The sequence below is a fragment of the Schistocerca gregaria genome, chromosome 4 (assembly GCF_023897955.1).
Source record: "Schistocerca gregaria isolate iqSchGreg1 chromosome 4, iqSchGreg1.2, whole genome shotgun sequence".
NCBI lineage: Eukaryota > Metazoa > Arthropoda > Insecta > Orthoptera > Acrididae > Schistocerca > Schistocerca gregaria.
In genome coordinates this window covers 200,980,968-201,002,558 of record NC_064923.1, presented here as the reverse complement: position 1 = coordinate 201,002,558, position 21,591 = coordinate 200,980,968, and the positions used below count along the sequence as shown (strand labels likewise).

The following is a 21,591-nucleotide window of genomic DNA, read 5'->3' as shown; positions in this document are numbered from 1 at the left end:
ATGAGCTGAGGTGTTCCCGTTTCTGTGCCTCTCTTGGCTTTCTTGATCACTGTTCACAAATTTTCACAAGCGTATCAGTAACTTGGAAACTAGATTAGATTAGTTTTTCGTTACATAGATCCGTGCTGAGGAGATCCTCATGGACGTGGAACATGTCTCCTTTTTTAAACTGAAGTAACAATACTAATAGTATGAATATATACATCATTTGTTTCTATTAAAAATTCATCAATGGAGTGGGCGGAGTTGGCCACTAGTAAGTCTTTCAGGCTACTTTTAAACTGATTTTTATTTGTAACTAAATTTTTTATGTTTGGTGGCAAATTATTGAAGTTGAGTGTTCCTTCATAGTGGACCTCTTTTTGAACTAAAGTAAGTGCTTTTAAATCCTTGTGCACATCATTTTTGTTCCTGGTATTGTATGTATGAACAGAGCTGTTTGTCAGGAAAAGAGATATATTATTTAAGACAATTTTCAATAAGGAGTAAATACACTGAGAGGCAGTAGTTAGTATACCCAGTGCTTTGAAGAGGTTTCTGCAGGACGTCTGTGAATTTACTCCACAAATAATACATATTACACGCTTTTGGACTCTGAAAACTTTTGTTTGACTTGAAGAGTTACCCCAAAATATTGTACCATATGACATTATGGAATGAAAGTAGGCAAAGTATGCAAGCTTTTTCTTTTTTATGTCGCCTATGTCTGCTAACACTCAAATTGCAAATACAGATTTGTTAAGGCGTTTCTGCAGTTCTGTGGTGTGCTCCTCCCAACTGAATTTATTATCAAGTTGTAGTCCCAGGGATTTAAGACTGTCAACCTCTTCTATCTGCTCTTCTTCATACTTTATGCATATGCTGGGTGGAAACCTCTCACAGGTTCTGAATTGCATGTAGTGAGTCTTTTCGAAGTTTAATGTCAGTGAGTTGGCTTTAAACCATTTATTAATATCTATGAAAATACCATTAGCAGATCTTTCTAGAACTACACTCAACCTACTATTTATTGCAATACTTGTTTCATCTGCAAACAAAATGAACTCTGCTTCTGGCAGTCTAACTGATGAGATATCATTAATGTACACAAGAAAAAGCAGTGGCTCTAAGATGGATCCTTGTGGGACACCACATTTAATTTCTTCCCATTCTGATGATGACTGATGACTTAATTCACTTGTCCCTTGCACTGACACCCTTTGTTTCTTGTTAGCGAGGTATGACTTGAACCATTTTGCAGCACTGCCCGTGACACCATAGAATTCTAATTTATTTAAAAGGATGTTGTGGTTCACACAATCAAATGTCTTTGACAAATCACAGAAAATACCTGCTGCTTGTAATTTGTTATTTAATGAATTAAGTACATTTTCACTGTAGGTGTGAAACTGTGTTCTTGATAATATGTTATTTGTGGTTGATAAGCTGCCTGTACATTACGTTCTCTAAAATTTTTGAGAATGCTGGCAAAAGTGAAATTGCTCTGGAGTTTGATGGTATCTCTTTATCCCCTTTCTTGAGTAGAGGTTTAACATGTACATATTTTAGACAGTCAGGAAATGTCCCAGTTATAACTGACTGGTTACACAAGTAACTTAAAATTGTACTAAGCTCACAAGAACAGGCCTTAATTAACTTTGTTGATATTTCATCGTAACCACTAGAATGCTTTGTTTTTAAAGATTTTGTTATGGAAGTTATTTCTTTTGGTGGAGTGAGTGACATATTCATGTACCTGAAGCTATTTGTAAAGGCTAGTTTCAGACATTCAAGGGCATTGACAATCCCAATCTATCAGTAATGGATATAAAGTACTTGTTAAATAGATTTGCCACACTATGCCCATTGGTTACTAATGTGTCATCTACACTTAATGCTATTTGCTGCTGTTCCTTTCTGGTTCTACCAGTCTCCTCTTTCACTATATCCCATATTGTTTTTATTTTGTTCCCGACATTGCTACCTTCTTCTTGTAGTGCATTTGTTTAGATGCCTGAATTACTTTTTTTAATATTTTACACTATTCCTCGTATTTAGCTAAATCATCAGCATTGGAGCTATTCTTGGTCGACAGATACATTTTCCTTTTTGTCTTACAGGAAATCTTTGTTCCTTGTGTAATCCATTAAATAATATATCTCTTTTTTTTCTGACAAACAGCTCAGTTCATACATACAATACCAGGAACAAAAATGATGTGGAAACTCTGTAAAATAAATAACATTACCAATGACTGTATTTGAGTTTCAGTTAATTTAGAAGTGGATTAATGTTCAGTTTATCTTTTCTTTTGACCACTACACTACAGTAATGGCCAGTATTTAGTATTAAAATTTAAGGCAGTTCTAGTTCTGATGACACTTGAGTGATCAAAGCAGATATAATTTTGACCATGTACTTATCACTGTTTTGAATATAGGCGTTGTTACTTTCACCAATGAATGCATCAACATATGCTGCCATGGCTTTTGTGAATGCCCTGCTTGGAAACACATCAGACGCAGTAGATCTATTTCATAAAGCATTGGGGATACGCAGAGATCACACATTTAGTACAACTATGTTGGGATATTTACTGGAGCAGTTAATGGTAGAGACACCACCCTTCTCAAGTAAGTAATTTCTGTTCTGAATCGATGAAACAGTTTGATGTGTTTTGTCTTGAGCTTTGGAATTTCCTTGATTAACACAATTCTAAGTGCCTGTCGTTGTTATTACTAACATATGAAATGCTATGATTTGATTCTATTGTACATTTGCACATAATTTCTCTGTAACCACATGAGTTGAGGTAAAAGTTTATTTTTTTGCACGAACACTTAGTGGTTTGTAGATCTGAGATTTTTAAAGTGAATTATTTGTCATTTATGACATGTTATTTTCTTACAATTTTGAAAACAAGGCTCAAATGTGTTTGTCATTTGGGACACATGATTCTTCATAGGTAATGAATACCTGGCTACAACTAAAGTAAAGCAGCCCTCAAGCTAAATATAGGTTTGAACACCACTGTGCTTTACTAGGCATGGACGTATGGAAGTAGTACACCCTTTCCTTCCACAGGTCTCTGAATTGACTTACCCTTTCAGTTATAGGGGGGCCTACAGTTCAATATTAATTCCGAATATTAGTTTAACTTGGCATTTTTCACATTAACAAATCACTGTTGAAGGTGAAGAAATTGACAACTTACAAAAATCGTAGATCAAGTTGGGAATCTCAACACACATTGTGGCCTCCTTCTTTGTCTTATTATATTATTGTTGATTATTATTACTGTTATTATTATATGCACATAAACCCATTAGGATTCTGCCAAGTACTTAGAAGATGGGCATTTGCCAGGGTGGTTGTAATTCAACCAGACTTTAAGAAAAAGTGTAAAACAGCCAACCATATTTAATTATGAAAATCTAATGAACATACAAATTTTGCATGACTATCCTTAAACAAATTAAAAAGAGTTTTCATTTTTATTGAAGGCAACTATTTACTGTCATAAAAATTTATTTTATTAATATTGTGCTTTGACTTTTCTAAGAAACACTGTTAAATATCATTTACATTTCCAGAAAATTTTTCTTAACTTAATGTAGACCTTTGTAGAAGCATGCAAAAATTTATAGATCCTACTAATTTAATGGCTCTTCTCTCTCCCATATTATTTTTTATTTTGACCAAACACACTTCTAGGTGAAGAAGATCCTCTCAATGGCTGCAGGCTTTTCACAAATGTAATAAATCATGTTGCTTAGTTTCCTGTTTTTTGCTGCTTTCTGCTCCATTGTCTTCCACCGTTACATGGAACTGTGTTATTGTTGCATCAGAGAACATGGTGGCAGGACGATAATCAGAATCAGCAGTTCTAAATGATGTAACACTTGCAGTCCATTCTGGATTCATCTCTATGAGCCAGTTTTCTACAGTTTCTTCTTGGGCTTAACATGTTAGCAAAATATTGAAAGAATTCTAGTGCCTTTCACTATCATTTTTTTTTATTGCATACATATAGGGTACCAGTTCAAGTCTGTTTAAGCTGTCTGCTTGAAAAAGATCCAGGACTCTTAAAAACCTCTCATCCCAGGCATTTGCCTTCCCCGCACTCCTTTCATTCTCTTGTGGGGCGTTCTTTCCCTCTTCATACCATGTTTTTCCAATCTTCTTCATTGAATTTTCCTCTTAATCAACTTGCCATTTGTTAATTTTTGACCTAAAGTTTTCATGATTTTGGACATCTTCAGAAAAGTCTGCTAATTTCAGATCAATTTTGATCTTGCCAATCCATTTCAATGTGTCTGTATTGTCTTTACTCATGTTACCAGAAGTTTACTATTTATTTTGTAAGTCTGTCATGCTTCGTTCATTTAGTGTGCCCTTAGAATCTTAACCTATGAATATTTGTGTGTTGTTTGATTTCCTGGCTGCTTGTGAATTGGTATTGTTCACTATAAGTTTTTGTCTTAGAATTTTTCTTATATTTTTGCGTTCCCTTTTCTCAGTGTTTTTAAGTTACGCTTTCCTGTACAGAATTATTGTTCCTGGCGGCCGAGTTTAGGTTCGTTATGCGCATCTGACATCACAAAACTCAGTCAGCCAATGAACAGAGAATGACTTTGCCAGATCTTGACTGCAGTGCTGAGCACGGAGGAGTGTCTCCAATTTCAGAAACGTTCAGTCATAAATAAAGTAATAGAACAAACGCAATGTCTTGATAGCAGACTTTCTTTTATACCAATTGCTTCATATTCTATTAATTACTGAAACCAAACAAGCAATAAGACTCCTGACTCAGGCGATAGCAAGGAAAGGTGTTTGTATCAATCTCACGAACCGCTTTTTCGCAATAAAGAGCAGCGGTAATTGTTTTTTTTCCTATTGTACTTCGACGAAGCATGAGTAATTCATAGTCATAGAAGTACTTTAAAATAAAGCCAAACGTGCCCGGTGTAAATAAACTTTTGTTACAGTCGCGAAAAATGGAATATTTCGCAATATTACATACGACACCTATCTGGTACTTAAATGAAATGAGATATTGTTATACAGTAAATTTTATATGAAATTTAGGTATGTTGTCCACATTTCATTCTCAACAGTGTGGCAACTAAAATCGACCATACGGAAAGTATACTCTATGGCCTTTTATCTCTGCAAACTCTTCAAAATTTCGTGTAATGGTTTACTATATTTAATGCTGCATAATAACTGTGTGGAACATCGAAACAAAATTAAGTCATTTATGGGGGGAAGGTATCACTCAAGAAGATGGTTATAAATCAAATTTTTGGCCCAAATAGTTTTTGTGGAATCGAATGATAAAGTGCGTCAAAGCAGTCGGAATACCATGTGTCTGCACAGGTGAGCAGTGCACTGACAAAATCGCGCAGAGCGCGGAATGCAGGGAGCATGTCTCTGTAGCAGCGAAAGGGTTAATGCGACCTTGGTGGCTTTACTTAATGAACTGCGCATTCCCCCCTAAACGTAAGTTTGCAAACTATACTATACTATGGCGCTGCTTCTCTTGACGCGTGTGTTGTGTGCAACTGGCAACACAGCAATCTCCCGCGTCTGGACGGGCATGCGCGAGCCGCCAAGATAAAAGAATTGAACTATAGTTCTGTATGCTTGGAGATGTGTTTCTAGTCGTAGTTAATTTGGGTAAATCAGTATGCAGTTTCCAACTTTCGCCATCTAATTCCACTTGCTTATATTTCAATCCATTTTCCTGAATGATTTCACTGAACTATTTAAATTGTAGAATTTTTTTTAATTTTGCCGTATTTCGTCTTCATGAACTTTGGTGCTTGTTTGTTGTAGGTCATGTACTGCACCTCTGTGAAGGATATCTGGAGACCAACTTTTCCTGCAGTTTATTTCCAGAGTTCAATCTTATTTTGGGCTGATGGAATTTCACAATTTAATATTGCTATGTCATCTGGAAATGCTAGCCAATCCACAGATAACTTTCCTCTGCCTAAAGTGATTACTTGACCAGTTTTCAGTACTTTTTTCTGTTAGTGCCTTCTGGTATTCTTTTATCAAGAACACAATTGAAAAGCAATGGAGGCAGCCCATCTCCTTGTTGCACTCCCATTTTGATTTCAAAATGATCTGAGGGTTCCATGATAAATTTAACCTTTGACTTTGTATCCGTCATTGTATTTTGTGATTGCAAGCTTTCTCGGACCTAGACCTTGTTATTTTGGTATTTGGAAGAATAATTCACAGTCAACTGAGTCATAGGCTTTCACAAAGGCAACAAATGTGCAGACCAAATTTTTGTCATAAGTTCTCTGCTGTCTTAGGATTAGCTTTAGGTTCAAGATTTGCTCTGGGCGTGAGTGGCCTGGTCTGAATACTGCCTGGTGCTCTCAGATTTTTGTTTCATATTGTTTCTGTGCTCTGTCAAGAAGGCACTGTGATAGAATTTTGTATGCAACTGATATTAGTGAGACTCCCCTGTAATTATTTACACCTCTTTCTTGTGTAATGGTTGAATGTACTCATTTTTCTGATCTTCAGGAATCAGTTCCTTTTGTCAAATGTTTTGCGTGACTTGGGTAATTTCTTTTATGGTATGTGAGCCTAGTGATTTGAGGATTTCTGCTACAATTCCATCTTCCCTGATGCTTTTTTGTTTCTTAGTCTTTTTATCAGTCTAGCAATTTATTCCTCATTTGGCCGTAATGAATTTGGATTAATGTCCTTCAGTTCTTGTTGTGGGAATCTTTGTGTTGTTTCTCCACAGTTTAGTAGTTCTCTGAAATATCTGGTAAGTTATGCTGTGAGGTTAGTTTTGCAGTTCTTATAGAAATTTAATGTGTTATTTCTTTCGGAGACATTCTCGATTTCAAGTAACATATTTTATAGACTATAAGGCACACTTTTTTCTCTGAACAATTGCCTCCAAAATTCAGGTGCATCTTACAATCGAAATTGATATGAGTGCGGGGGACTCACAAGCTTGCTAACATTTGTCTCCCTGCCACCCAGCCTCACAAACTTAGAACACTGTCTAGCTTACGGTGTACCATTGCAGTCAGTGGTTCAGTGGACTTGAATTGAAAGTGATTTATGTTATCGGTAACAGTACAGTATTTTTGTTAGTAGCTAGTTTCGTAATGGAAAAAAATCAAATGTATTCATATGATGTGGGCTATAAATTGAAAGTAATGCAGAAAGCATATGCAGGAAACTGAGTAGCTGAGCAGCATTTTGGTTCTCCACCGACAGAAAAACCATTCACTACTGGCGGGCGAATAAAGAACTGAAAAAAAATGAAGGCGACTAAATGTGCAAATAGAGGACTGAATACAAAATGGGCAAAACTAGTAGATGACATATTGAAATCGATTCAAGGACACCATCAAAATGGCATTTGAATTAATACAAAAATGATTCAAACCCTCATAAGCTAGCCCTACGGCGGAAGTTAACAGACTTTAAGGGTGGAGGTGGTGCTACAGGTTTATGAAGTGTCATGGACTTGGCATGCGAACCAAAACCGAAAACTCTCAGAAGATGCCACAAGAGTATGAAGAGAAAATATTATCTTCTATCACTTTATTATTCAACAATGAACGCAAACCAGTGTGGAACTAAGCCAAATAGTGAAGGTGGAAAAAACTCCTCTGACATTTGATGTGCAGAATAACAGAACTTTTGCCATGAAAGATGCTAAAACTGTAACTACACTCCTGGAAATTGAAATAAGAACACCGTGAATTCATTGTCCCAGGAAGGGGAAACTTTATTGACACATTCCTGGGGTCAGATACATCACATGATCACACTGACAGAACCACAGGCACATAGACACAGGCAACAGAGCATGCACAAGTCGGCACTAGTACAGTGTATATCCACCTTTCGCAGCAATGCAGGCTGCTATTCTCCCATGGAGACGATCGTAGAGATGCTGGATGTAGTCCTGTGGAACGGCTTGCCATGCCATTTCCACCTGGTGCCTCAGTTGTACCAGCGTTCGTGCTGGACATGCAGACCGCGTGAGATGACGCTCCATCCAATCCCAAACATGCTCAATGGGGGACAGATTCGGAGATCTTGCTGGCCAGGATAGTTGACTTCACCTTCTAGAGCACGTTGGGTGGCACGGGATACATGCGGACGTGCATTGTCCTGTTGCAACAGCAAGTTCCCTTGTCGGTCTAGGAATGGTAGAACGATGGGTTCGATGACGGTTTGGATGTACCGTGCACTATTCAGTGTCCCCTCGACGATCACCAGAGGTGTACGGCCAGTGTAGGAGATCGCTCCCCACACCATGATGCCGGGTGTTGGCCCTGTGTGCCTGGATCGTATGCAGTCCTGATTGTGGCGCTCACCTGCACGGCGCCAAACACGCATACGACCATCATTGGCACCAAGGCAGAAGCGACTCTCATCGCTGGAGACGACACGTCTCCATTCGTCCCTCCATTCACGCCTGTCGCGACACCACTGGAGGCGGGCTGCACGATGTTGGGGCGTGAGCGGAAGACGGCCTAATGGTGTGCGGGACCGTAGCCCAGCTTCATGGAGACGGTTGCGAATGGTCCTCGCCGATAACCCAGGACCAACAGTGTCTCTAATTTGCTGGGAAGTGGCGGTGCGGTCCCCTACGGCACTGCGTAGGATCCTACGGTCTTGGCGTGCATCCGTGCGTCGCTGCGGTCCGGTCCCAGGTCGACTGGCACATGCACCTTCCGCCGACCACTGGCGACAACATCGATGTACTGTGGAGACCTCACGCCCCACGTGTTGAGCAATTCGGCGGTACCTCCACCCGGCCTCCCGCATGCCCACTATACGGCCTCGCTCAAAGTCCGTCAACTGCACATACGGTTCACGTCCACGCTGTCGCGGCATGCTACCAGTGTTAAAGACTGCGATGGAGCTCCGTATGCCATGGCAAACTGGCTGACACTGACGGCGGCGATGCACAAATGCTGCGCAGCTAGCGCCATTCGACGGCCAACACCGCGGTTCCTGGTGTGTCCGCTGTGCCGTGCGTGTGATCATTGCTTGTACAGCCCTCTCGCAGTGTCCGGAGCAAGTATGGTGGGTCTGACACACCGGTGTCAATGTGTTCTTTTTTCTATTTCCAGGAGTGTATAAAAATAAGTGGACATGAAAAAATCCACTACACTGTTGTCCTTTCATGTTGTTGTGACAGTACTAAACTTAATCCAGTTATCATTTTCCAGCACAAAATAATGCCAAAACCTTCCACATACTGCCAGGTGTTGTTCACATACATGACAGGGGTTGGATGGATGAGTCTGGTATGAAATTATGTACTTACAGAGTGTGGGATAGAAGGAAGGGTGGACATGAAAAAATGCACTATGCTGTTGTCCTTGATGTTGTGCCCATGATACTAAGCTTAAGTTCTCTTTGTGTGCTAAATAAGTTTGGTAGTCAGTTGAAAAATTCTGTGGAAGAGGAATTGAGATGAGGAAATACATAGCTTGCTGTTATGCCATGTGGGCTTACTTCACAATTGAAATCTCTAAATGTCTTGATAAATAAACCATTTAAAGTGTGTACTAGAGTGGAACAAATGGATGATGGATGAAATCCAACATGAATTCATGCTGAAGGGAGCTTTCAAATGACTTACAATCAAACAAGAGTGCCAGTGGTCTACAGTGAGAGAAGACATATTGTTAAATCTTTCAAGTAATGCTGCATAAGTAATACTCTTGATGACAGTGAAAACCTTATATATAAAGAGGACAATTATGATGAGGAAGAAGGAGAAGAAGTAGAAGAAGAAGAAAGTTCAGACGATGATTTTCAGGGGCTCTAAAGGTCAGTTCAGTTCTATAAACTAAGAATTTTTTAGTTTGACCCTGCAGTCTAATAACAAAAAAAGGCAAAAATTTTATTAATAAATTGCTTAAAAATTGAGGCTCGTATTATAGTTCATAGCATTGTAAAATATGGTAGTTCACCCTTTTCATATTTCCTTTTGGTCTTCAAGATTAACTTGGCTCTCTTTCATGGAAATTTAGATACTGTTGCTTCTAGCATTCCCCGTTATTTGTCTATATTTTGGTAGTTGGCTTTATTTTCAATATGGACTGGCATGTGTGCATTGATTAGTGTGTATGTTCTACTTTCACACTTCAGGGGAGATTTTCATTAGCCTGTTATTTACAGGCATCACATTTGTTTTGCAGGTGAGTATCTCCTGTTTGACTGCAAAGGTAACCCTTAAAAGTAGCGTTTTTTCTGTAATTGTTTGTCTGTTTTACTTTTGAAATTGTGTAGTTCCCAAAATCCATTGCCTTTTCATCAGTGTGCCAGTATTTGTATTCTTTGTTCATTCAGGGTTTGCTCTTGAGGTACTTTTTGTATTTAGTGTGTCGAAAAAGGTTTTGGTGTTTGGGTAAAGTTGGTTAAAGGACTCCAACTCCCTGTGTGTGGAGGGTCAGATGCCTGAGAATTCAATAGTCTGGTTGCACTGTTCTTGGTAGAAGTGGATTATGACCTGGGGTAAAAGACTGATTGCTGCCGTGCCTCAAGGTACTTGATTATCTCAAGTTTTGGACTGAAGACCAGTTTTTAAAGTCTGTAGTATTAGCTCCATAACAAGAATTCCTGCCACACCTCCGGTGATCAGATGTTGACCACTTTGCCATTTGCTACATGTCAGATGCAAAGTGGATTTCACAGGATATCTATCCCACCAGTTCTACCATATTAGTGGTTTTTCTTGCTGCCTTCTTTGCTGTTGTAAATCTCACATTGTAGACTAGCATGCTTCCCCTCTCGTCTTCCATGACAGGAGGCTCAGCTTCCCTTCCTTGTCTGATCACTGAGTACTGAGGCACGCAAGCCTCCCCACCAATGGCAAGGTCCATGGTTCATGGGGGGGTCCATAATGGTATGGGCTAGATTTACACAGAATGTACTGAATCCTCTGGTCCAACTGAACCAATCATTGACTGGCAATGGGTATGTTAAACTACTTGTAGATAATTTGCAGCCGTTCATGGACTTTGTGTTCCCAAACAGGGAAGAAATTTTTATGGATGACAATGTGCCTTGTTACCAGGCCATTGCTGTTCATTTACAATTGGTTTGAAGAATATTCTGGACAGTTCGAGCAAATCATTTGGCCACCCAGATCGCACGACGTGAATCCCATCAAACATTTATGGGATAAAACCTACAGGTCAGTTCATGCAACGCTTTCCAAATTATGGACTGGCATGGCTCAATGTTTCTGCAGGGAACTTCCAGAGACTTGTTGAGTCCATACCACATGAAGTTGCAGCATTACTCTGGTCAAAAGGAGGTCTGACACAATATTAAGAGGTATTCCATGGCTTTTATTGTCTCATTGTATGTCCACATTGTAACTAAAGTGTTCTGAGTGTAGCTCGATCGGCTGGTGGGAGTATTTCAGAAGCAGCACCAGCCTTCAGACGCAAAGTTACTACTAAAATTGTTGCAACAACGGCAAAGCCCTCCCCCTCATTCAACAATAGCCTGCCGGCTTTGAGCATTTGTACTTGAGCGACCTGTGTCCGAGCACAGTGGACTCAAGTGTGTATGAGCGAGCAAAATGCCCAATTTGCAGACTTCTATTCTACATAGACAGCTGGTGCCATATACCCTCAGAAACCAATCCAGGAGTTGTCAAATCCATGCCATGCAGAAAAGCTGCTGTATTGCATTACAAACTTGTGCCAGCCTGCTACTAAGAGGCAGTCAATATATTATGACTTATAAGTGTAAGTTTATTCTTAATTTCAAAGAGCATGACACTAAGAAGAATCTAGCATCATCGTTTTACTCTTATATTTGAAGGTTCCTCTGCATGAAATATGATTTGGCGATTGTTAAGAACTCCCCAATCAACTCACAAAGATGGTCCGATTTTCAATATGCTTGTGTTTTATTCAGTGAGAAGCTGTTAACAACCTTCTGGAAGTTAAGGAACACAATATCATCCGTGGTCGTTTTGATGATTTCATATGTGGGATCCCCGTTGGTTCCTACATAGGAGATTTTCAGCCTGCAGTGTATGGTTTAACTTGGATGTCACAGGCATCTCATATTAGAGCAATCTTTTAATGAAGTCAAATTATTTTCTAGCTTTGTTGCAGTTTGTAGTGTGCTATGTGATCAGCATCCACTTGTCATTGGCAGGCTGCATCCATCAACAGACAAGTTTTCTTGACCCAGTAGCGGAACATGCTGTTGTCTTCCACTCGGACAATGTTAACAGTTAGCTTTATGGCTCATGCAATCATATCATATTATTCCTTCTCATTGCCATCTTCTCTGATTTGTATAGGCCTTGAGACATTCTGTGGTATCACAATCATCCCATTATCCTGCAAATCTTGGTAGCCAGATGCTATATTTGAGCTTACATATTCCCATCCTTCCTAATTCGACCTTCCCGAATTTATCTTCCTTTTTTGACTCAGTCTCATTTCTCTACCTAATTTTCAAATGCCTCCCTCGTTTTCCCTTATCCAGAGTCTCGTATTTATCAAATTTTTTCTTTAATTTACCTTTTTAACACATTTTGTTGTCATGTTATCATCTCTTTTCTAGCCAATTTTATTTTCTTGTTTGTGGACCATTTTTTCTTCCTTTCTCTTTCATCTTGTCTCACCTTTCCTTTATGTAAATTATTTTGTCAGTGCTTCTCCTTCCTGCCTTCAAGGGTTCAGCTTTTGTTTGCTGGGCTCGGCGACCCCGGGGTTCCTGAGCTGTGGACTGGTAAGTGACACCAGTCATCGTCACTCTAAGTTCTGGGCATGCATCAGCGACCACTGTGTGGCCCAGCTGTGAACTGTTGTGTTTTTGGGGAACTCTCTTCACCTCAGTTGTATAAGGCTTACTCAGGCATGCAGGGCTCTTTCTGAGAGCACCCTTATTTCTCTAGCTGCTTGTGGGACTGAGAGAGAACCCTCAAAGTCTTCCTCTTCTCTTCCCAGTGTAACAGATGTACTGCCTGGGAGTACGCACACCCATTCATGCAAAAGAATGAGAGGGGCTAATTCTCCTGATAATCAGCTTCACATTAGTAACATGGCTCAAGGAATCATGAATCAGAATGTTTTTCTAGTGATCAAGAGGAAGGAGGGGACCTTTGAAAAATTGTCCTCTTCTATATCCATAAAGGCTTAGTAGGGCTTACTGGTACCCTTAAGTCTATGAAGCAGTTTCAAAATGGTTCATTGCTGGTCAAGACTACCCCGGCAAAGCAGGTGGAACTACTTAGGAAGTTACAAAAAGTGGTTGATTGTGACGTCATTGTTGAGTTGCATAACTCTCTCAACTTTGACAAAGATGTGGTCACCTGCCGTGACATTTTGCTGAACTTGAACAAGAATGGGCATCACAGGGGATAGTGGATGTGGGGCAAAGGACACGTAAGAATAATGGAGAAATTGAGAAGACTACCACCTGCATTGTGACCTTCAGTTCTCTGATGCTGCCTGAACACATCATGGCACGGAGGGTTAGGCCCTATGTTTGTAACCCTATGCATTGCTTTAGTTGCCAGCAATTTAGTCATACAGCATTGAGTTACAGAGGCGAAGTGACGTGTGGGAAGTGTGGAAAGTTAATCGATGCAGTTTGGACTGACTGTACATCTTCAGCAAACTGCATTAACTGCTCTGGGAGCCACACAGTCTGGAGCCGAAACTGCCCTGTTATTGCAGAGGTACTCAGAATTCAGGAAATAAATGCGTCAAAGCTGATCCCCCACACAGATGCCACAGAGGAATATAAGGTGATGAAACCCTCTGTCTGTGCCACTTCTTATGTTTCCTTGGTGCAGAAACCTGTTCCTAAGGTTGATGCTTTGATGCAGACAACATTCAGTGTAGCACTATCCACCACCAGCACCTGTATTTGCACTTGTACATGTCAAAGCAAAGTTAAAATCATTGTGATTCAGGCAGCTATGACAGATGACGCCAGCAATGCTTTTGCAGTGAGCATCCTGCAGGCATCCCATAAGTAGAGTGCCCCTCAATGCCCATTTAATTCAAAGAAAAGTTTCACTCACCACCCTCTTTCCCCGTCATCCTTGCTGGGAAAAGGAGTAGAGAAAGGGTCTCAGCATTCTGGTCAAAATCTCTATCAGGTGCCATCAGACATTATTCTATCATGTCTGACTGCTGGTGAGGACATCATGGGTCTTGGTGCCTCGTCACCGACCCAGGCAGCCCCTCCACCCCATCTCGCTCTACAATCACCTCACTGCCCCAGTGAAAGGACAGGGCTACATCAAGACCACACTGATTAAATGGCTCCCATACTCCAATGGAATATGAATGGATACTGGACTCATCTGGAGGGATTGAGGCTCCATGTACAGGACAGACCCTTTTGCCTCTGTCTTCAAGAGATTCATTTTAAACAGACTGACACATCTCTACTTGGAAGAAAAGGTGACCTTACTGGTGACGGGATGAAATGTGGGGTACCAATGTTCATTAGGGACACTTTTCACTCCTCACCTGCATCCTTAACCACAACAATACAAGTGGCTACTGTCCATATAGTGGCCCATGTCACTGTCACAGTGTGCTCTTTGTACCTACGGCCCCATTAGCCTCTTGACAGTGGGGTCTTCACTCATCTTCTTGGTGAACTACCCCGTCCTTTTCTCCTTTTAGGAGACTTCAATGCACACACTGTGTTATGGGGTTCTAACGCCACTTTCCCCAAGAGTGGGATACTTGAGGATCTGAAATGCACAACAGATGTCAAACTGATGAACATGGGCCAAGCTGCTTGTTTTAGCGCCACTACGGGTTCGTCTACAGCCATAGACCTCTTTCTGCTCATCTGCCCTTGCAGACACTGCTCAGTGGGGAGTGGATGATGACCTCCATGGTGGCAACTACTACCCAGCCTGGATTCATCTGTCTGATGGAACAGATCCTGAAAGGAAGTCACCAAGATGGTTGTTCAAAAAAGCTAAATGGATGCTTTGCAAGCAGTTAGCTGTTTTTGAGCAGTGTGACAGCATCCAGAACTGGCTGGATCACATTACGGCCATTATCCACCATGCCGCTGATGCACCCAACCGAAAGTCAGTGGTAACTCCTAGGAGGTGAACTGTCCCTTGGGGGAATGGTCAGTATCATTCTGCAGTCAGTGACAGGAGGGTGGCTATGTGCAGATTCACTCAATGTTCTACAAATCAGAATCTTGCAAACTTTCGAATGGCATGTGCAAAGGTGAGGCGAATAATTCGGGAGAGTTAGTAGAGTTCCTGAACTGCATCAATAGATCCACATTTGCAAGTAAAGTGTGGGAAGCCATTAGGAGGCTCTCAAGGCACAACTCACGGCTGCCAGTAGCAGCTGGACAAATGCAGGAGTCTGTCGTAACATTGCCGAGAGACAGCTCAGACAATGGCAGAGTTGTACAAGTCCCTTACAAATGATGCCTGGAAATGACCTGATAATGTACAGCATGTTGAAACAGTTGGACCCACTGTCGAAGGAGGTCCTCCTGCAGCTCTTCAAAGAAATTTGGGTGGAAGGAGACATTCCCAATGCGTGGAAAAACCTGTAGTATTAGCCCTACAAGCTGCATAGGAAAGGCACTGGAACGTGTGGTCAGTTGGTGCCAAGTGTGGGTTCTCAAAACCAGGTCCCTACTCAGTCACTCCCCATGTGGGTTCGGGAAGTATTACTCCACTCTCGATAACCTGACCCTGTTCAGTGTAGCAATTCAACATGCTTTCATTTGTAAGCAACATCTTATCAGTGTTTTCTTCTATTTGAAAAAGGTCCACAATACTGCCTGGAGGCATATTTTTTTTGTCCCTGCTTTATCATTGGGGATTCTGTGGACATCTTCCCACCTTCATAAGGTCCCTTCTCTCTGACAGATGTTTTAAATACAAGTTTTGATTGTCCTCTCTGACTGTTTTAGGCAGGAGTATGGTGTCCCTCAATGGAGTGCTTTAATTGTCACAGCATTCTGCATTGCAATAAACAGTATGTCCTCAGTGTAACGACCCATACAGTGTTACTTTTTTGTGGACAATTTCTCCACTTTCTGTGCATCCTCCAACCTTGCAAAGGCTACTTGGCAATTGCAACTGATCATGAGACAGTTGGAGGAATGGTGCTACACCAAAGGATAAAACTATGTGTGTTTATTTTAATCTTAATTTACCTGTTGTGAAACTGGAAGATACCATTCTCACTTTTCAGGAGAAGGTGAAGTATTTGGGCCTTCCTTTTGATGAGAAGTTAACGTGACTGCCACACCTTAAAAACCTGAGTGTCTTAAGGTCTTAGACATCCTTAAATGTGTCAGTCACTGGTCTTGGGGAGATGAGAGGCCCCATCTGCTCCTCCAATTTTATAAGCCCTTTGTGCAACCCCGGCTTGAATACGGATGCCAGAGTTATGAGTCAGCAAGGTCGTCATACCTCAAAATGCTGGATGCGGTTCACCAAGAGGATATTATGCTGTTGACAGGAGTGTCTCACATGAGTCTTGTTGCAAGCACCAGCCTCCGCTATCTATTTGACCAAGCATATAGGGCTTTGTCCATTCCTACATCGCCAGCATCCAGCTATGTTGCGCAGTCATTGTTCAATCATCTGCCACTGGCAACAAGGCCATTTGGAATCCGTGCAAGGGAGAGCCTTAAGTTATTACAGGTGGGGGGCATTAAGATCCAAATCCAGGGGCGGAGTAGGGCATCCCTCTGACTACTAAAGAGGCCCAGATTACTTTTCGAACTGACTAGTTACAGGAAGCATTGTACCCTAGACTATGTTTTTACAATTATATTTAACTAGATTTTACATTGCCATCCAGATTTTATTACATGGATGGGTCTAGGGATATTTTCTTGGTTGTCCTGTAGTATTCCCTGACATTGTCATCGGGATAGGGCTCCTAGCACAGTTTTCAGTTTGTTAAGCAGAATTCGTTGCTATGCTGAGGGCAGTGCAGCAGCTGAGATGGCATCATGACAAAAAATGCCTCATCTGCTCAGATTCTCAAAGTGCCCTTCTTGATATTGGGCAGATGTACCCAGCGGATCGGATGGTGCAAGAAGTGCATGACACTCTTATTCTCTTGGAAAGGCAAGTCAAGGAAAGCATTTTCTGCTAGGTTCCAGGGCACATAGGGATTCGGGGAAAGGAACTTGCTCATGCAGCTGCCAAGGAGGCTTGCTCCCTTCCTCCTGCTGCTTGCTGTTCAGTCCCTCTACAGGCTGTCACTTCATTTGTGACCAGGAAGGCCATGTGTTGGTGGGAGGCTCAGTGGCTGGACGTGAGGAACAATAAACTACAAACCACAAAACCTTCACTGTGACCATGGTTTATCTTCTCCCACCCACAATAGTCTAAAGAAGTAGCCCTTACGTGGCTTAGAGTGGGACATTGATCATTGACACATGGCTTCCTCTTACATTGGGAGGCGCTGCCAGTAAGTCAGAGATGCGGGACTTAGCTATCAGTACAACATATTTTAACTGAGTGTGTTTCATATGACAAGCTGAAGGCTGAACTGAGTCTCCCACGGGATCTGCCTTCTGTTTTAACTGATAATGAGGCATGTTCGTGTTTTAAGATTTTAGGTGGCGTCAGGAATTATTCCCAAAATATAGTGTGTAAGATATTAATGTGTCACGAATTGGCTGGGTCACTCATTATTTGTAAGTATTTATCGAGCCACTAGCCACAGTTATATGTCCCCCTTTTTAACGATTTTTTCAGTTATTTTATCCATTGTTTCATCTAGTTATTTGCTGTGTCTCATTGGGGTTTTATTATGGGCTTTTCTGAAGCTCATCTTATTATGGTTGCCTTGTGTGTGTGTGTGTGTGTGTGTGTGTGTGTGTGTGTGTGTGTGTGTGTAGGCAGGGGGGGGGGGGGGGGGTTTGAAACATGGCTTTCCATTTTATTGACCTTTCTTCATAGATTTTCACCATGGTGTTCATTATATCATTAATGCATGGGTGCTGATGACATTGCTGTTTAGCCATCACAGCTTCAGATTCCCCCCTCATCTTTGAACTTATGAAGGTACATACTGACAAATTTTTCCAAGATTAAGTAACACGTTGGCAGGTAATTGTGTATGGTGGGGGGGTTGAAACTTGGCTTTCCATTTTATTGACCTTTCTTCATAGATTTTCACCATGGTGATCATTATATCATTAATGCATGGGTGCTGATGACATTGCTGTTTAGCCATCACAGCTTCAGATTTCCCTCTCATCTTTGGACTTATGAAGGTACATACCGACAAATTTTTCCAAGATTAAGTAACACATTGGCAGGTAATTGTGTATGGCAGAAATACATCTGCTTAAGCTGCAGAGGAGGCAGGGAACAGTAGATAGGCAGTAAAAAGAGGTGTTGATTAATGCTATCAAACTTGTGCCTTGTATCTTCTATCATAACAACATTATGGCAATTGGAGCGGGGGCCGGGGGGGGGGGGGGGGGGGGTAGAAGGAGTAGGTGTGTGTGTGTGTGTGTGTGTGTGTGTGTGTGTGTTTGCTTGTTTGTTAAGGCACATAAAGTAAGGAACACAAGGAGGGAGTTGTTCAAATTATCTGATGTTTATCGCTTCAAGAAATGGTTGATTGAAAATGGCTAATCAGTTTGGCTGTGCTTGCTATTCCTACCTGAAAAGTGTAGGAGGCAATCAAATTACAAAATAAATGTATTGGAAGACTTTGATATCTGTCTTCATAGACCCTGGCAATTTTTAAGCAGGCAATGAAATGGTAATCAAATATTTGAGCCCCCAAGGCTGGGGCCTAGGTCTCCGTAACAAAACGTCGTCAAGGAAATAAATATCAGTACAAATCTGCATTGCATGATTTATAGCATGTTTAGAACATAATCTCTACCCTTTATCTTGTTTGTGTATTCCTAACATTGTTCTGCATTTTGTAGGTTCTTCAGAAACAAGTGCAGATTCTTTCCTGTGGCAAAGCACTGTACCATATTTGGATATTGACAGGGCAGCACTTCCATCCCTTCATGAAACATCTACAAGCAGCCTTAGTTTTGAAGTTGAAATGCAGGATACCTCAGCTGTTAGGATATTGGAGTAGTTACTGTTGATCTTATACCACAAAGAACTCTCTTGTAATATAACTGATATCAGATTCTGTGCCCTTCTTTAAAGGTGCAGGAGATACCTCTTAAACTGCAATGTCTGTTTTGCAGTGTATATGTTCTGAATGTAGTATGAAATATTTGATAAGCAGTTAGAAAAATTGTAAATAACCTTTATATGTGTTATTTATTGTGAAATGATTTTTTTGTACATATTTTATAATCCATGTCTGAAAAATGTTTTATGTGTATAGTTTTGATTTGTTTATATTAAATTTTGTTATTCACTTTATTACTGCTATTGAAGATTATCTAGTTAAGTTATTTTAATGGAATTGAATTGTACATATGTATCAAACACACGCACACGTGCGCATGCGTACATACCTACCTAAGTCACCCCCTATGTAATGGCAACATGTGCTGAGAAGACGTTTACACATTACATTGTGCAGTTACTTTTGTACTCTTCAGTGAGGACATTATTCTGTATGGTGTGGTGCTCAGCAGTTGTTATTGTGCATCACTGAATTGCTGAGAGATGTATTACACTGTTCTGTATAGCTAGTGTTGCAATCAGTGAAAATCAGTGGCAATCCCTGTCATCAACATGGCTGTTGACATGGTGAAGGTTATCCCTGAATTGAGATGCTCGTTTTATTACACCCTTGATGTGAAAACCTAAGAGCCTGTTTGATCTTGGAAATTCCCCATTCATTCATTCATTAGGATCCCACAATTAGACATAGAACAAATGTATCCATTGTTCCCATTTGGTTCTGTATTTCATGCCACCAGCTAGTCTGGTGACATTCTAAACCTGTGACAAGATAATCTATTCCAGTTTCTGTCTCTAATTCAATTGCTCATGTGAGTATAATATTAAATCCATTGAGTTTGAGACAGATTAAATGTTTCTTATAAGTATCTCATGGAGAACATGTAGAAACTGAGTATTTCAGACTTTTCTACAATAATAATGTCTGTCACTGACACAGAAGTGAAATATTGTTTACTTTACCTGTTTTGAGTCTATTGCAGTGTTGCTGTCATGTTCTGGGACAAATATGGCTATTCACCAAAAATAAACTTAGCCCAATGGAGGTCAATCAGAATAATCAGCAGTCTATAATTTTGTGAACTTGATGCAGGCTGTAGTTCAAGCATTGTGAAATTTTGCCTCTATACGTATGTTACGTAACAGGTTGTGTGGTTCACAATATAGGTCCGTTCAGAACAACAATAGCAGTCACTCTGATCAGTTGTCAGAAAAATTATTTGTGTTTAACCCTTGTGCAGAAAGGTGATTGGTATTCTGAAGTTTTTATTCCCAATAGGATTCAGCTTTGCTGCAGTTTATGGCCTTTGTCTACTGTATATGTATCTTTGTTCTTCCTTTTTTGAGTTTCTGAATGTGTGCTCTTGAGTGAACATGTAGTTACTTGTTCTATGGCCCAGTAGTTTGGGTCACCCCAGAAACGGTGAAAAAACTAAAATAAATTTTAAAAAATTATATATAAACAGGTAACAGTATTGTACTCAGAACCATTCCTCCTAAATTAGAATGAAATTTTTAGCTGTTAAGGGAACAAACATTTCTTGTAAAAACCACACCATGCTGCTGGCTATATCTTTCTAAATCTGCACATGCATGACATCTTGTTTTTGTTTATGTGCATTATATGTTATTTGCAAGACTAACAGTGCATTAAATTAAGATATGAATGTCAATTTTTATGTTTCACGGGGGCTATCGATAAACAGATGCAAAATAACTAGGTTTAACTTTCTGCTATTTGTCACATAGTTGAAACTTTCATTCCCTGTCAAGAAATTGCAGTTACGCAGTTATTTTGCCACAAACCAATCTTGTGTTAAGAAAAACAAGATAAATGTTTTTGTCATGAAGTATTATTATGGAAAAAGGGGTTGAAATTAAGCAGAATGTTTCATTAGAGGTACATGAGCTACCCAAGACTATCAGTTGTTATGATGATGAGCTGAAAGGTGAGCCATCAACATTTTACATTTTAAGTTTGTTTATGAACCTGTTGACGACTCAAAACCTCACCTATATGGTAAGTGGTTACCTTTACTCATCCCATTAAATGAAATAATGGTGCAGTCTAGAATACCTTTAATCTTTCACATTAATCGAAATTTTGTAACACTTTTGTAACCTCATTATGGGGATGTGGAACATTATCTGAGGAAAATAATGTAGCAGACCTGTACATTGCAAATCAGTCAGTTACATCTGCTTTCAACAGAAACAAGAAATAGACTCAAAAACAGCTTGAAAGCAGATGTAAGATTTGCAGTGTCCTCACAATGTCTAAAAAACTAAGCTTGTAATTCTTTCAAAACCGCAATGGCCTCTTCAAACCTTTTATGTTCTTTAATGCCAATGACCTTAGAGAAGTAGACTGTGTGTGTCAGAATTTGTCCCTTCTACAGTGAGATTTTCTTCATAAATGCATCCACATCAAGTAAGAAATCAGT

General features: G+C 40.3%; 1 protein-coding gene across 1 annotated transcript in view; it reads left to right on the top strand.

The window, feature by feature from the left end:
• The window catches only part of LOC126266631 (cell division cycle protein 16 homolog), a 175,557-nt gene extending 156,023 nt beyond the window's left edge, over window positions 1-19,534 (top strand). The window contains exons 11-12 of the mRNA XM_049970989.1: window positions 2,420-2,612; window positions 18,925-19,534. Of these exons, the coding sequence (XP_049826946.1) occupies window positions 2,420-2,612; window positions 18,925-19,085 (354 nt within the window). The 3' untranslated portion in view covers window positions 19,086-19,534. The remainder of the gene's footprint in view (window positions 1-2,419; window positions 2,613-18,924) is intronic.
• The last annotated feature ends 2,057 nt before the right edge of the window (window positions 19,535-21,591 follow it).